The sequence below is a fragment of the Cydia splendana genome, chromosome 1 (genome assembly GCF_910591565.1).
Source record: "Cydia splendana chromosome 1, ilCydSple1.2, whole genome shotgun sequence".
Lineage (NCBI taxonomy): Eukaryota > Metazoa > Arthropoda > Insecta > Lepidoptera > Tortricidae > Cydia > Cydia splendana.
This window is the reverse complement of record NC_085960.1, coordinates 7,466,825-7,483,695: the sequence shown is the minus strand read 5'-3', so window position 1 is coordinate 7,483,695 and position 16,871 is coordinate 7,466,825. Positions and strand designations below refer to the sequence as shown.

Genomic DNA, 16,871 nt, shown 5'->3' with positions numbered 1-16,871 from the left:
AAGCCTATTGATTAAGACCCTTTATCAGTATTTAATGTTGATTTTTAATCGCGAGCCAGGGGTTAACCCAGACGAAATAAAAATATTACTTTGTGCTTTCACTGGCAAGGCCGCATTCGGTATTGGAGGACAAACTGTTCACAATGCTTTCTGTTTGCCGATTTCACAGTGTGGTAGTACTATGCCGGCATTGTCGGCAAGCACTGCCAACACATTAGCCAGTAAGCTGTGTAAAGTTAAATTAATAATTTTAGACGAAATTTCTATGTTGGGAAGTAGAACTTTCAATCAGATCAACCGCAGATTACAGCAAATTTTTCATACAGACGTCCCGTTTGCTGGAAAATCTATTATTTCTGTAGGAGATTTTAACCAGCTACCGCCAGTTGGAGATAATTGGATATTCCAACCAAACACAGGGCGAAATCCGTTGGCAGTTCTGGCAGGTGCACCATTGTGGGAACCATTTTGCCTATTCTCTATGACAAAAATAATGCGTCAAAGAGATGACCTTAACTTTGCAATTGCGTTAAATAATATGGCTACTGGTAATATGAGTCCCGTTGATATTGAACTAATCAAGACGCGATGTTTTAGAATTAGTAGCTTACCTACTGAAGCTGATGGCGCCATTAATTTGTTTGCAACTAACAAACAAGTAGACAGTTATAATCTAAAAAAACTATCACAAATGAATACTGAAGGTGGTTCCGTTAAGGCCATAGACCTAGTTTCTGGTGCACCCAATCCAAATGCAAAAAAAAAAGCTTTGCAATCTGTTAACGCATTACCAACAATTAAAACGTATGGTTTACCAAAAATACTTTTACTGAAAATAAGTGCCAGATATATGATAACTATAAATTTGGATACATCTGACGGACTAGTTAATGGCACCACTGGACTACTAAAGGCAATAGAATATGGTCGTCATAAAATTACAAGTGAAAGGAGGCCTTTGCGATTATGGTTGCAGTTTGATAACAATGTTGGCATTGCGACAAGAAATAAATTTACGCGACATACGCGAAATCATCATTTATACATAGAATCACAGTGGACACCACTTGAAGCTTCTACGTATACAGTGAAGCAATGGAAGTCGTCGAATCTAAAAGTACATCGGTCTCAATTTCCAGTAGTACCTGCTGAAGGAATGACAATCCATAAATCGCAGGGATCTACAATGGATAAAGTTGTGGTTCATTTAAGTGCAAACGTAAAACGTTCAATGCTTTACGTAGCTTGCTCCAGAGCTACATCAGCTGGTGGGCTATTTTTGGTTACATCAGATGGCGATTTTAGCCCCCCAGCAAAGATGTTAGACACAAGTCCAGTTTATTTGGAAATGAAGAGACTAATTCAAAATAAATTAAAACCCCAGTTCGAGTTTTTACAATCACTGGGTGATGATAATATTCAAATTATTTTTCATAATGTTCAGTCGTTAAGAAAACACTTAATAGATATTAAAGCAGACTGTATCGTTAATTCTTCTCACATCGCGATGTTTGCTGAAACATGGGGTTCCCCAAGCGACAATTTTGTGCTTGAAGGTTTTGAGCAAGGGTGCAGACTAGACGGCCCTAATATGTCGAATGCAAACCCAGGCTGGGGTTCTATCGCATATATAAATAATAATTGCATCAATGAACTTGACAATAGCTCCACGAAAGGTTTTTTTGTAGACAGTCCAGGCGGTGGGCATTGCGAATGTCTCACTTTTAAAGCATTTGGTGTTAAATTGTTAAGTATATACAAATCTCCAAAATGTCTACCTAAAATTGCCGTGGATTGTATGAGAAAAGCTAAGATCAGTGCACAAGAAAAGATTATTATAGCGGGAGATTTCAATATTAATTTTCGGGATAAGGCAAAAAATGAAATATCAGAATACCTTTTATCGCTCGGTTTCAGCCCACAAATTCAAGAATATACTACAAGGCAGAATACCACAATAGATAACATATTTTGTAATTTCCCACTACAATCCGGTACTATACATACTTTTTTCAGTTACCATAATCAAATTTGGGTTAGATTCAAAAAACCTTTGTAACTTAGTTATAAATATTTACAAAATTCATTAATGAAAATTCAAAATTCGAATTTCATAAAATATTTTTCAAGGCAAGTTATGCTTGTAAAAACGAGGTGGTACTCAATTCTTCTAATCGTTTTTTTTGCGTAATGGTACGGAACCCTTCGTGCGCGAGTCCGACTCGCACTTGGCCGGTTTTTCTAAAATAGATCGACAATTTAATATCGCATTCATCCATTTATCACTGCCTTATATAGAGTGTGGCTAAAAAATAACTGTGTTCCCGTTGCCAGGGAGGTTTTGCGATTATACTGAGCAACTTAAAATACTATGGGACAAACGCCGATATCGCGAAAAAAAAATTGGCTATATCATATATTTTGGCTGGTCTATTTTCTATGGGAGGGTAAATTTTTTATTCGCGATTTCGGGATTGATCCCATAGTAAAAGTTGCATAGTAAAACCTCCCTGGTAATATTTTGATGCAGTTATTTTTTAGACACCGTATACTTCTTAGGCCATTCATCATTGTCATACCTGCGAAGTAAGTATAAAGAGTCTGTTGGGAAAGAGAAGAGTCGTGAAATGTATGGGGCCCAATACATTCCAAGACTCTTCTCTTTCCCAACAGACTCTATTATGGACCTCGTATAGTGAAATTGTGATAAGTATATTCGTTTATTAGTATTGTATTTGTATTTTATCTGAAGAATAGGCACCTACGAAAATGAGGATGAAAAAAACATCTTTAATAATTACCGACTTTTTATTCATATAATAAAACCTCGACATAACAAACCATTACTTTAGAAGTATTGAGGGCTAGAAACAATCACATTAAAATAAATTAATCTCTTTTCACAGCTCTGGTAAACAAGTTGTACTTCCATAACAATAATATCACAATCAAATCATTACAAATTACATCAGATCTAGTTAAATACGATAAGATAATAAATAAAATCACAACAGAGTTTTAAAAACCTGCGGTTATAAGCGTAAACAATCATTCGAAGGGCCTTGTCCAAATTATTTTGAAACATGTACCTAGAGGCCTGAATTTATAATATCAACACTTAGTAACACTAAACTTTAATTAAATAGTTCATTCATTAATTTTATTATACGCTAGAAGTTGGAGAAATAAGATAAATAAATACTTACTATAGTTTTAATTACTGGAGCCTAAAAACATTTACCATTCCTTTTTTTATTCTTACCTAAAATTCCATGGCTATTAGGAGTTTAAGTCTGGTCATCCCCAAGACATTCCTATAAATATTTTAATAAAGAAGATGCAGTGAATAGTAAAAAGTAGAAAATAAAATACTGATTTATTTTAATTTGGTTTTTAACACATTCATTGCCACTAACTGCTACGTTTTCGCCGTATGGAGCGCGTAGTCGCTACGAACAGTGTACCCGACTGTCGGATTCTTGGCCCTGAATGTGGTTAATATTAGGTCCTTACCTATGAAATTGGCGTTTTTGTTCATAGATATAAGTCTGATCCTAGTTTTTTTTTTTTTACAAAAGTACATACACAATTACAATAAAACTACAGTGCACTCAATAAACAACGATTTTACATACAATTAATTGTTATTTTTTATTGTTAAGTGTTCAGAATTAAGCCTTGAAAATAGGTCTTTTCATGTGCTGTCGGTTCGAGTATTAAAATTACTTATATTTTTCTAATGGTACCAATTTTCAAGAAATGGAGATATTGAAAACATACCTTAAAGGTGTCAAAAATTACTGGAAAAATTTTGTTTGGTTTGAATTAGCCATCAAAAAAATATCCGCAAAATTAATTGTATGGAAATTCGTGTTTCGTTGAAATTCTCCGAACAAAACGCCAATTTCATAGGTAAGGACCTAATATCTACCTTACTTCTGTCAATACCTATAACAATTGTGGCATTGAATGATAAAATTGGTCTCTAATGTCTCTCGGCGCGATTCGGGAAATGAATTAGGGATTCACTAGATATGAAATAGTAAAGATATGTGACGTTCCACGGCAAAAGGTACCATTGCCCCGGCTGTATATTGGAGCGGCGTTAATAATAGCGTAAGCGCCAGCCGCCATAAGGTACCTTTTGCCGTGGAACGCCACACATCTTTACTATTTCATATCTAGTGAATCTCTTAATCATTTCCCGAATCACGCCGTCTATCCTCAAATTGTGTATTAAGTGTTATCCCTAAAGTGTTGTGTGTCTATACACAAGACTCTATCCGGAATCTTCAGTGAAATATAAAATATTTCATTTCTCCAACCACTAGCCCTCCTAGACAGTAGTCGGGGTTAAGGAAGATACAGAGGTATAAAAGGTCAGTAAAAACACTATAGGGTCTAAGTGTATAATACAGTTCTAATGATTTCTTATTCACACATATTTTTTCTCACTACATCTTTCTGATAAATCGTCTTTGCGATTGATTCCTTAACCTAAATTTCATTACAAGTAATAGTTAAATACCGTGTGTTTTCTAAAACTACTAACATTTAACTATTTTATTCTATTTCTAAAATTCGGAATAATTCTGGCCGCATGCCGTTTAAAATTAAATGTGGTTTTTTAATGTGTTTATTGTAAATAAATACTATATATTATGAAAAATAACAAAAGTGCAACCTTCTAATTAATGTATTTTACTGATCTCACCGGAGACTGTTACTTATTAAATAATGACTAGACTATGGAATGTGCTTGGCACAAAATACTCTGGTAACGTTTAAAAATAGAAACATTGTCTAAACTCTTAATATTAGTTTTAAAGTTTCTTCTTAAAGAAAAAAGGATTTGGAACGGGCAGGGGAATTAGGCGTTGCTTTATTTCATGCAATTCAGTCTTCAGCTTTAATCGATTTCGGTTTACCGATCTTCGTATCGTTGCCTACACTCTTGTTGAATCGGTTGACGACATCTCGCACCTTGCCTTTGCTAATGACAAGTTCCTTGTCATAAGTGGGTGTGATTAGGCCTCTGTCGTTTCCATTACAAACTGTTTTACTTTGGACAGCCATCATTGCTGCAAAATTTGCGCTTTGAGATTTTCTGAACTCTTTTACGGCTATATCAATATTGTTGATCAGATCTTTTGCTACAAATGTTGCAATTTCATGCTTAATACGGTCTCGTTCATTTAGTAATTCGAGAGGTGTTTGTTTATGAGAATCTTGAGTTTTTTGATCATTACTTTTATATTCAGGACTCTGTTGACGATGTTTGACCGAGTGAGCTGCAGGGCTGTCAGGTCCTTGGAATGTTATGCTAGGGTTGTTTGCAGTGTTTTCACTCCCATTTAAATCATCATAGCTATGAATTTGAGGATTTTCAGATTTTTTCTCGCGAAGCAACCAGTAAGTCGTCATTTTTCCTTTACCCTGTAACAATGTAAACGTCATGATTGTAATACGTGCAAGCTATATTTTGATACCTTTATTATGGGTCTCTATTATTTCCCAAATAGTTTTAAGTCATAATGTATTGTTGGTCCAAATTTTCGTTACTCATAATTGATTTTTCTCAGAAACGCTCAGGATTGCCATAAAACAAACCTAACCTAACCTAACCTATCTATAGAATAACCTTACGAAAATCCTGAAAAGTTAACGGTTTCAGTTTTATTACTAAAGATAATATGACAAACAATACATTATGAATTAAAACTTTATGGGAAACAAAGGGACCCCCTTTATTATACTAACAAGTTGCTAAGTTTAGAAAGAACTAATAAAATACCTTCATCGTGATTTCTCCTCTGCACTCCAAGTCGAAGCAATCGTACAAGTCTAGGACTTCTTTGGTCTTGGGACTGACGTGTATCTTAAGCGCCTCGCCGTGAGACTCCATCCTCGAGGCGGTGTTCACGGTGTCTCCGAAGAGGCAATAGCGCGGCATCTTCAGTCCCACCACACCAGCCACACATGGTCCTGTAAAATCATGCTATTTGTATATTCGTCGTTAATTTTGTATACACAATTTGAAAATGTAAATTTTCTAAGTACTTAATACATTTATTTAGAAAACCGAAAACAAACTTCTATGAAACTAAAGAAAGAATCTTCTATGAAACTTAAGGGTACCAAAAAACACACAACATACACACTTAGGTACCTACTTTACGATTCGTGCGCGTAGGCAGGTCCGATGCCGCCATCCCCGTGATCTAATCGCTAATGATAAGAATCGCTACGTATCACACCTGTATGCATTCCAATCCGCAACAGGAGCCGCTCCCCAGGCCGGTGGGGCACAGTCTTGCACGCCACTCCATTCAGCAGCGCAAGCGACATTCGCGCGATCTCTGCCGCGTGCCGGTTACCGTTGCGCATGGGCAGACCTGACACCACCATATATGCGTCACCAATGGTCTCCACCTGGTTAAACAAATGAAAAACCTAGGTATTAACCTTTCATGTGTGTGTGGTGATCATACATCGTAGGTTCAAATCCCGCTTGTGCTGTATATACTAGATTAGAATAATCGTTCTCAAAATAAACGTCAACAAGATGCAAATAGTTGAGAGGCATAAACATTATTAAACATTAGGGCGGTAAGGATCCAAGATGGAGCTGACAGAAATCAAAATAATGAGAGCCTATCCTATGAATGAGAAGGGATTTATGGATAAACTGCGCTCGGCTTTTCTGACGTCAAACTCAAATCGGGTTTTAGGTACCTATCTAAATATACGTTGAATACGGCTCGAAAGATAAATTGAGCTCTTGATGCCTAATTCAAACTTACTTATTGATATCGGAATGTAATGTTATATTTGCGCGTGCATTTCGCTAATACTTGTCCGTACATGTATTGGCACGAGCGAGATGCACGGGCAAATAATAACAAAAATAATAAGGTTAGGTTTTTTATAATGTGTTTATATTCATTTTTATTGTTTTGTAAGTGTTTTTATATTTTACTTTTATATTCATATTATAAATAACCTAACTTAAGATGAGAAATGAATAAAGAGAATAATAATAAAAAAATAATTAACCTCAAAATTATATCTATTATTCTAGGTATTTAAATGATATCATTTTGATGTCAAAATGTAAGTTTGTCTTGGCCTCCTGATGTTATCTACATACTTAGGTACGTTTATCACGTTCCACTTAATATAAGTATCTATTACAGTTATATATTATATTTTATTAGCACTTACCTAAGCACAAAGTGCTTAAATAGATGCAATGCAGATAAAACAGTTTGATGCTCTTATTATGATACCTAGTTATCATTATTGCACAAGTAAAAGTTCTCATTAATGTTACAGCCTTTAGGAAATTAGGGAAAATTGACAGTATAACTAAGAGGGAAAGGAGATGTGTTTTTACCTAATTCTTATCATTTTGTCCGTGGTAGAATATCAAAGATTTTAATTTTTATCATCCGTCGTCAGGGCATTAATTTATCTAAGTTCAATATTTGCCATTTATATAAATATGCGCTTCACTAACCTTATAGACGTCAAAATTTTCAATAATGGAGTCGAACATGGTGTACAAGTCGTTTAGAAGGTCAACGACCTCCAGGGGCGTGGATTCTGCGGACAGTTTCGTGAAGCCGATGATGTCGCTGAAGTATATTGTTACCTGAAATATTATGTCTCATTAGGCAGTTGTATACTTTTGCATAAAAAAAACTGATTACATAATATTATGGCCAATAGATAAAGATAGTTTATTTTTTAAGTATCTATTAGGTATATTACAATGCGCTTATGAACGTCAAATAGAGTTATGCCGGCTCTAACCCTACACCTCTGCGTCAATCAGTTGAAAAACTCTCAGCATTCATCAACTCATCATTACTATCATTAGCATTCGTCGCAAGAGAATGTAGGTATTGATCCATCCATTTCACGTTATCCTATACACTTTTAACAAAATAAGCAGTAGAAGAAAAATAACATTGAAATTATTAAAACGAATATAATATAAGGGATATATTACCTGGTCATATGTCTCGGCCATGACCGGCTGACCCATAATAAGCTGCGAGGCGACTGACCTGCAAAAGTGACACCACATGTAAACGCTGCGTTATAGGGTGTTGTACGGCCGTACCAGACGCGCCCTCGGCTCTTTATCATTGGCTCAAAATGGTTTCGACCCAATTAGCTGTGTTAGTGTATTTAGTACCGTAGTAAGTTGTGAAACTGACAGCCATCTACGTATTGTATCCGAGGGTATTTCGGCTGTAAGTGTGACTAAATTGTACCCCTAGCACCCCCCATACCCCATACCCCAGCACTTCAATTTGTCAGATAAATGACTGACAGTGATATCTAAACCAACTTCATTTGACGCGTGGCCCGGGGGTGCGGTGGCGCTGAAATATACTTGTCTACAAGATTTATACTCGTAAACGCTTAGCGGTTATATTGTGAATAAATATTCATGCTATATGGTATAACTGTTGTATTTTAAGGCTAATAACTTTTAGGCAAAACAAACTGATTTACTCTTATGGTACTCTTAGGCCTTTGCATTTTAAGAACCCTTATTATATGCCTGTTACATAAAATACTATTATTGTAATGTGAAATAGCGTTTTAGTAATAACCCTCTCAGCTACGAATCCGCTTAGAGCAGAGACAATATTTTTTACGAATGTGAATGCCATCTGACCTACCAACTTGAAAAAGTATTCGAAATAATATTATAACTGCTTAATATTAAATAATCTATCGTACAAACGTTCTTGAAATGAATCAATATTAGTTAAAGTTCAAATCCACGACCTCGACTTACAAAGCCGCGACAATGGTCACCACCGTGGCGAACGCTAAGCGTTAATAATATAACTTATAAATTATTACATGTTTAGCAGTTAACTACAGTTTTTTTTGTCTTATTTTAACTCAGAATCACGAGCTGTAGAAAAAGAGTATCTCAACATTTCCACACATTTATATTCTAGCATTCCATTGCCGTCTTAAAATCTATGGAAAATGGTAACGGAATGAAAAAATTACAATCTTGGGACAACTTTTATCCTATTAGGATTGAAAGAGGTCGTAATTCTGAACAGAAATATTTAACATAAAAATATGCAAATAAAATACAATACAATTTTAAATATAATGGCCCATAAATCCCTATTTGTTAAAGAGTGTATATGTAAGAGTGTATACTTAAGAGGCTATACTCGTGTAGGTGCTCTAAGCCTTTGCTAAACTGTTTTTCTATTAATAAACCGCTATCAGGAACACAATCTTCGATCGGTCGAATATCTGATTGAGCGTGATATTCACGAGCTATTAATACCCGGTTTATTCCGGTGCTAGAGGAAAAACGTTTTTTATCTAAAGTTCAATCATTCCTTAAGAATAAAGATTAAAATGTTAAATCTTAGAATTGGCCTTACAGGCCAATTCGAGTTTTAGTTATTCGATCTGTTTCCGATATGACACTGACAGATCAGCTAAGCAATGTTAAGCTATAATTTTCTAAATATTTTATTTACATACTTCGGTAAGAGTTGATAGAGCAGCTCCTCGCACTTTCTCTTCTCTTCAAGATAGTCCGACGTACGTTCCTCCACCAGGGCCTCGAGGTTGTTGGCGTATTGCTCCACTTGCGTCAGCAACATGTCCAGCCGCGTGGATGTCTCGCAGTCCCTAAGCAAACAGTATAATTGTAGAAATATAATGGAAGTCCATAATGCTTTGAATGGCTTCGAGAAAATATGGTACGACTATGCCTTTGTTTGCTTTGCGCGACTTGGCAACAGACAGAAAGGAAAAGTTAGGTAAGTAAATTAGTCATAAAATGTCTCTGATATATAATCACCACGCCAACAACGCGAGACGTTTAAAGTCTCCCCGCGTTGGCGTGGTGATAAATGTTATGTTTCACTCTAAGCAAAGTTTATTAAGCCCTCGTGCCTTAAAACCCTCAAACGCTCAAATCCACTTTTGGAGTGTTTTGCTTGCTCGATTGTCAATATTAACGCGAGGTGTGGAACAACAACTTTGCCCACTCGTAAAACAAATAAGTAACTATACAATTCTTGATATAGACTAGACATAAAAATTCAAAATCGCTCTCCTTCTTGATTCGACTGGCAAATCATATTACTTTTTGGAAACCGGGTTTTTTAGCCTAATTAGACCCCGCTGAATCCGAATTTGCCGGTTGCTCGATCGAAATCTTGACCGAAAGTGAGATATTTGACATTAAAGGTCCCTTTTTTTAGTTTTTCATAAATTACTCTTAAACGGTGGTGTATAGCAAAAAAATGTTCTATTACATAAGTAATCTGCATAAAATTGCCTACAAGAAAGATTCAGTACAAATTTTCGCTAGGATCAATATTCAAAGAGATATTAACGCGGGAAATTTAATTATAATCACTTCTAAGATCCCTTTTTTAGTTTTTCGTTAATAACTCATAAACGGTGGCCAATATCAAAAAATGTTGTTGAACGATAATAATCTACACAAAATTTTGAACCAAAAAGATTACGTACACTTTTCGCAGGGATCAATATTTAAAAAGATAATAAAGAGGGAAAGTTGTAGTATAATAAATTGTAAGTTTCCTTGTTTTTATTTATTCGTTTTTAATTTGAAAAGTATGACTCATAGCAAAACAAATCTTATACATAAATAATAAACATAAAATTTCCTACAAGAAACATGCAGAACACTTTTCGCTAGGATCAATATTTAAACAGACAAAGCAGCGGGTAAGTTATAAATAATCAATTTTAAAGTCCCCTTTTTAGTTTTTTGTTAATAACTCGTAAACGGTGGCCCGTTGCAAAACAATATTATACATAAACATTAAACATAAAATTGTCCACAAAAAAGGTTCTGTACACTTTTTCGCTACGGTCAATATTTAAAGAGTTATTAAAGGGGGTAAGTTAATTGTAATAAATTTCCAGGTCCCTATTTTTAGGTTTTCGTAAATGACTCGTAAACGGTACTTGTAGACCCAGTAGTTTCGGAGATAAAGGGGGGGGGAATGGTAATTGTTGGCTATTGGGGGGGGGGGGGGGGGGCTTTATCTCCGAAACTACTGGGTCTAAAATTTTGAAAAAAACATACAAAATAGTTCTTTACCTATTGATAACAGGAAAACCTATTAGAAATATGCAGTCACGCGCGAGTCGGACATTACTTAGTTTTTGAACCGACCCCTACAGGATTTTTAAAGGCAATTCAATCGCGTTTCATATATAAAAAATTTGTTAAAAATTGGGTAACGTACGGAACCCTTGCAACGCGAGTCCGACTCGCGCTTGGCCGGTTTTTACCTTTTGAGGTACGGAACCCTAAAAACTAAAAAGAAGTGACATGTGAATTGATTGTAATGAACTTATTTCTTTAATATCGTTTCAAATATTGATCCCAGAGAAAAATGTTCAGTATGTTTTTAGTAGAAAATTTTATGCCGATTATTTATTTACAAGAACATTTAAGAACTTATTTTGCTATGAGCCTTATTTTACGAGTCATTTACGAAAACCTAAAAATAGGGACCTGGAAATTGATTACAATTAACTTACCCCCTTTAATACCTCTTTAATTGATCGTAGCGAAAAAGTGTACAGAACCTTTTTTGTGGACAATTTTATGTTAAATATTTATGTATAATATTGTTTTGCAACGGGCCACCGTTTACAAGTTATTTACGAAAAACTAAAAAAAAGTGAACTGCGAACTGATTGTAATTAACTTTCTTCCTTTAATATCGCTTTAAATATTGATCCTAGAGAAAAGTGTTCCAGATATTTTTTGGAGGAAATTTAATGTAGATAATTTATTCTTAAAAACCTATTTTGCTATGGGACACCGTTTACGAGTTCTTTACAAAAAACTAAAAAGGGACTTTAAAATTGATTATTTATAACATACGCGCTGCTTTGTCTTTTTAAATATTAATCCTAGTGAAAAGTGTTCTATATGTTTCTTGTAGGAAATTTTATATTTATTATTTATGTATAAGATTTTTTTTGCTATGAGTCATACTTTTCAAATTTATAACGAATAAATAAAAACAAGGAAACTTAGAATGTATTATACTACAACTTTCCTTCTTTATTATCTTTTTAAATATTGATCCCTGCGAAAAGTGTACTGAATCTTTTTTGTTTAAAATTTTGTGTAGATTATTATCGTTCATCAACATTTTTTGATATTGGCCACCGTTTATGAGTTATTTACGAAAAACTAAAAAAGGGACCTTAGAAGTGATTATAATTAAATTTCCCGCGTTAATATCTCTTTGAATATTGATCCTAGCGAAAAATTGTACTGAATTTTTCTTGTAGGCAATTTTATGCAGATTACTTATGTAATAGAACATTTTTTGCTATGCGCCACCGTTTAAGAGTTATTTATGAAAAACCAAAACAAGGGACCTTTAATGTCAAATATCTCACTTCCGGTCAAGATATCGATCGAGTAACCGGCAAATTCGGATTCAGCGGGGTCTAATTAGGGTAAAAAACCCGGTTGCCAAAAAGTAATATGATATGCCAGTCGAAATCGATTTTATGAAAAATAAAACCAGTCTAATATTGATCAAAGTAAGATCAGTGTAGGTATTCGCTTTCAGTTTCATCTGTGAAATTAGACGAGTTGAAATTTATTGGAAATATCATTTTCTTTGTAACTAACTAGAATCATAACAAGCCTGTTCTGTGAAAGCACTCGCACGAGGCAATTCAAAGCGCTGGAATGAATAGGGGGAATTATGAAGCCGCGTGTCCTGCATACTGGAACACACACCTTGGCTCTTGTCGACTAACGCAATCTTGCTTATTAGCCTGATTTTACGAATCTCATCTGTTTGCATAGGATTATAGGTTGGTACTATAGATATAATAAATATACATATAAATATTTATTTGTTATTTGAAGGTTAACATCCGAGCTAGATTTATGATGTTAACTAAAAAATCTCTCAGAACAAATTTAATTATTTTATAAAAAAATATTTTAAATTGTATTATTTCAATTGTATAGAAACACTAATAGGTATTTAAATTACAAACTGAAATAAATGTCATATACAAAGGATAAAAAATACCGGTTAGTAAAAAATTGGTAAGTACATTTATTTTTATGTGAGTTAAAATTACCACAACAAAGATGCAATAAACAAGCAGCTAAACAAATCAGTACTTAGTAGTTTCCAGACTAATCTAGTATCCACCTAACTAACTATCCATAGTTAAAAATCTAAAGGTCAGATGGAAATCTCAACTAGTTTAAAACTCGATTTCCATAACAAGCCGTCCACCGTCGTTATCCTATTTATTTGTTGTTGCGTGAAGGATTCCTCTACATCCACTTAGTGAGGATTTTACTTTATATTAAACATTTATTACTAGCAATATTGTGTCAAATAACTTTAGGTTTCTAACTATTAAAAATCGTTAGGTACAATTTTTATCATCATCAATTTTATTTAAAAACAATGATTTGACTGCCTACATGTACCCACATTAAAGCTAAAAATTGTAGACCTACCGCTCGCACAGGTCGCTACGTGCAAACTGAGACATCTATCCCCCTAGGCATCTATTCCACTTTTACCCTACTTACTTGAATTATTTTCCCACATGAATAGGTATTATATTTATTACTAAGCCAATTTAGAGATCCTTTTTAGAACTTCATAGCAAACTATTCGTCAGAATACTTCCTTATGTGGCTGACAGCTTTCAGACATAAGCGATAAATTGTTACTCGCTCTTATCTCAATAGCTACTTGATTTCGCGAAAACACTTACTTGTTGATTCTGTGTATATTTTCCTTGAGCGCTAAGAAGTCTGGCCTATCATCTTCCGGAACCGTCCACGGCGGTTCCCCCGTAAGAGACTGGCGTGGGGATACGGACAGCGGTGACGTGCCTCGATTACGCATCTCTGCACTACCTGGTGTAGAAAATTTAAATTAATTAGCTGGCAATAAAGATCAATTTTGAATGACGGAAACTTACCGCTGCGGAATAACTGAGGATATAGAAAAAAAAATCCCGATTAAATAATGCCGTGAGCCGTGACGTTAGAATTAGGTATATCACGAGCACACGGCGGACACGCCATACATCAAAAATCGTTTGCGTATCTATGTGTGAACGGCACGTCTGTACACGCGTTATTGTGTGAGTAAGTCGCTTAGGGCTGACACGCTCGTGCGGCGCGCGGGAAGACGAAGCCGAAGTTTGCCGAGGCCGGCCACACGACGAGCCGTAAAGAAACATTTACGTGGAATATCTGTGTAAAGTTGAACTTTGGCTGTGTTGTTCTGTAGTCAAATTGTCTTTCAGAGAAATAGTAGTTTCAATAAAATTAATCTTTTTATTACCTTTCCCGTAAATATTTCGTATATTCACATATGTAAACTTGCCGTTTCTCTCGATATTCTATTAAGAATTGCGATATTACGATGTACTTATTACATTAATGACATATGACGTATGATGAAGTAGGTACATATATATATATATATACGAGTATGTACCTACTTCACGTATATATATATATATATATATATATATATATATATATATATATATATATATATATATATATATATATATAGTATTTATTAATCGGCCTATTATAATATTGGTTATTAAGTATATGCAAAATTGTAGCCTTATTTACTCATCAGCTTTCGTCTTTGGATATCAGAAAACTTTTATTATTTATTTCTAGAAACTGATAATTTACCAGTACATAACACAATACAGCGGCATATTGAACGTTCCGTCATCGCGTCGCTAACCGAACTGAGCGCTCGGCAAAAGCTCGTCAATCTGCTGTTGCGGGGCGAGGTAATTCGAGTCGGGGCGGGGCGGTGCGTGTCCGTTCTGTATGATAATACTATTACTTATTCTGTGTCACGAGTGAAACGTAAACGTGAAAATCGTTGTATGTGCACGGACTAAAGAGTCTAAACATGTATGGAGGCCCTCAAGGGCATGAGTTAGAGTAGGTTAAAGATTTCTGGGGTCCCTTTGTTTCACATAATGTATTAAGTTATCATGTATTGTTTGTCATATTATCATTAGTCCCTAAACTGAAACCGTTAACTTTTCAGGATTTTCGTAAGGTTACTTATGCTATAGATAGGTTAGGTTAGGTTTGTTTTATGGCAATCGTGAAAAATGACGCGTTTTTAAATCAAACAAATTATGACTAACGAAAATACGGACAAACAATACATTATAACTTAAAACTTTTTGGGAAACAATAAGACCCTCCCTACCTATTCAAAAAGTCATAATTGAATAGGTACGTAAATAATTATTACTTTAAATCACACTGGTAGGTACATATACAATTACGCGTTTTAACACTTTAAGCCAAAATTCCCCACTAGACTTTGTTACGTAAGTATATAGTATTTCAAGTGTTAACTACCTAAACTACATTAGTCCAAAAACACGTTAGGGCGCTCTATTTGTTCGTGCAAGCACAAAAGTTTTGCAATTGTATATTCGTTGAGCACATTACTAACTTTACTTTCAAGAGCATTACATTTCCCGCATTGTATAAATGTTCCCTTTGATAAATGCAACTTAGTTTAGTTGAATGGAGCCGAGCCGGCGGGAAGTGTTCTAGATGCGGTTGACACAAATGGTTAGCTGGTTGAAAGTGAGGTCGGCGCGGCATGCCGACTCATAGGTACATTACGAGTGTGCGCTTGATTGGAATACTTGAAGTTGGTTAGACTGCTTCAATGCCGTTTTTCAGTAGTAGTAGATATTTATATGGAAGTATTTTAGGTTTAGATTAGTTAACATAAGTTTTGTTAACATAAACAACTTGTAGCTCGCAGTAGGTATACTTACTTCAGTAGTAAGAGCAAATACTTTTGAACTTGTCCTTTAATATCCCGCGTATACATTGGGTTGGGAGTATGCAATGCAGGCGTCACGATTCCACCTGATTTGGGTCTGACGGTGCCCCAAAAGCCCAAAGCTCCCAAGTTGTTAACGTTACGCTACCGGCGCCCTGGGCACTACCAGCAACATTGCCTTAAGGACATGATGTACTACAACATTATATATAGTTACGTTTGAACTTGTCCTCCAGCACGGCCGCGCAGTAGTCGCAGGCGAGCGTGCAGTGAGGGCGCCGCGACTCCAGCAGAGGGCTAACGGCTCGGCGCGGGCTCGGCGAGTCCGCGCCGCCCGGCGGCACCAGCGACATCGCCCTAAGGACATGATATACTACAACATTGTATATAGTTACGTTTGAACTTGTCCTCCAGCACAGCCGCGCAGTAGTCGCAGGCGAGCGTGCAGTGCGGGCGCCGCGGCTCCAGCAGAGGGCTGACGGCGCGGCGCGGGCTCGGCGAGTCCGCGCCGCCGGGCGGCACCAGCGACATCGCCCTAAGGACATGATGTACTACAACATTGTATATAGTTACGTTTGAACTTGTCCTCCAGCACAGCCGCGCAGTAGTCGCAGGCGAGCGTGCAGTGCGGGCGCCGCGACTCCAGCAGAGGGCTGACGGCGCGGCGCGGGCTCGGCGAGTCCGCGCCGCCGGGCGGCACCAGCGACATCGCCCTAAGGACATGATGTACTACAACATTGTATATAGTTACGTTTGAACTTGTCCTCCAGCACAGCCGCGCAGTAGTCGCAGGCGAGCGTGCAGTGCGGGCGCCGCGACTCCAGCAGAGGGCTGACGGCTCGGTGCGGGCTCGGCGAGTCCGCGCCGCCCGGCGGCACCAGCGACATCGCCTTAAGGACAATAAAACAGGTATTATATATTATGCAGCAATTTTACAATCTAATGAAACTAAAAAAATTCAATCGAGTCCATGGATTTAGG

General features: G+C 36.3%; 1 protein-coding gene across 1 annotated transcript; it reads right to left on the bottom strand.

Moving 5' to 3' along the window:
• Positions 1 to 4,642: 4,642 nt before the first annotated feature.
• LOC134790340 (atrial natriuretic peptide receptor 2-like) lies at positions 4,643 to 16,243 on the bottom strand. The gene is made up of 8 exons (XM_063761110.1): positions 16,108 to 16,243; positions 13,813 to 13,957; positions 9,535 to 9,684; positions 8,015 to 8,072; positions 7,520 to 7,654; positions 6,258 to 6,432; positions 5,795 to 5,985; positions 4,643 to 5,436 (listed from the first exon to the last, which is right to left on the bottom strand). The coding sequence occupies exons 1-8, from the start codon at positions 16,241 to 16,243 to the stop codon at positions 4,897 to 4,899; spliced, it is 1,530 nt and encodes a 509-aa protein (XP_063617180.1). The 3' UTR covers positions 4,643 to 4,896.
• Positions 16,244 to 16,871: the final 628 nt, after the last annotated feature.

Excerpts from the sequence above, each read along its gene's own strand:
- LOC134790340 (XM_063761110.1), bottom strand. The coding sequence starts at position 16,243 with ATGTCGCTGGTGCCGCCGGGCGGCGCGGACTCGCCGAGCCCGCGCCGA. Across the intron at positions 6,433-7,519 it reads AAAATTTTGACGTCTATAAG|GTGGAGACCATTGGTGACGC; the intron begins GTTAGTGAAGCG and ends TTGTTTAACCAG. Across the intron at positions 5,986-6,257 it reads GCGGATTGGAATGCATACAG|GACCATGTGTGGCTGGTGTG; the intron begins GTGTGATACGTA and ends ATGATTTTACAG.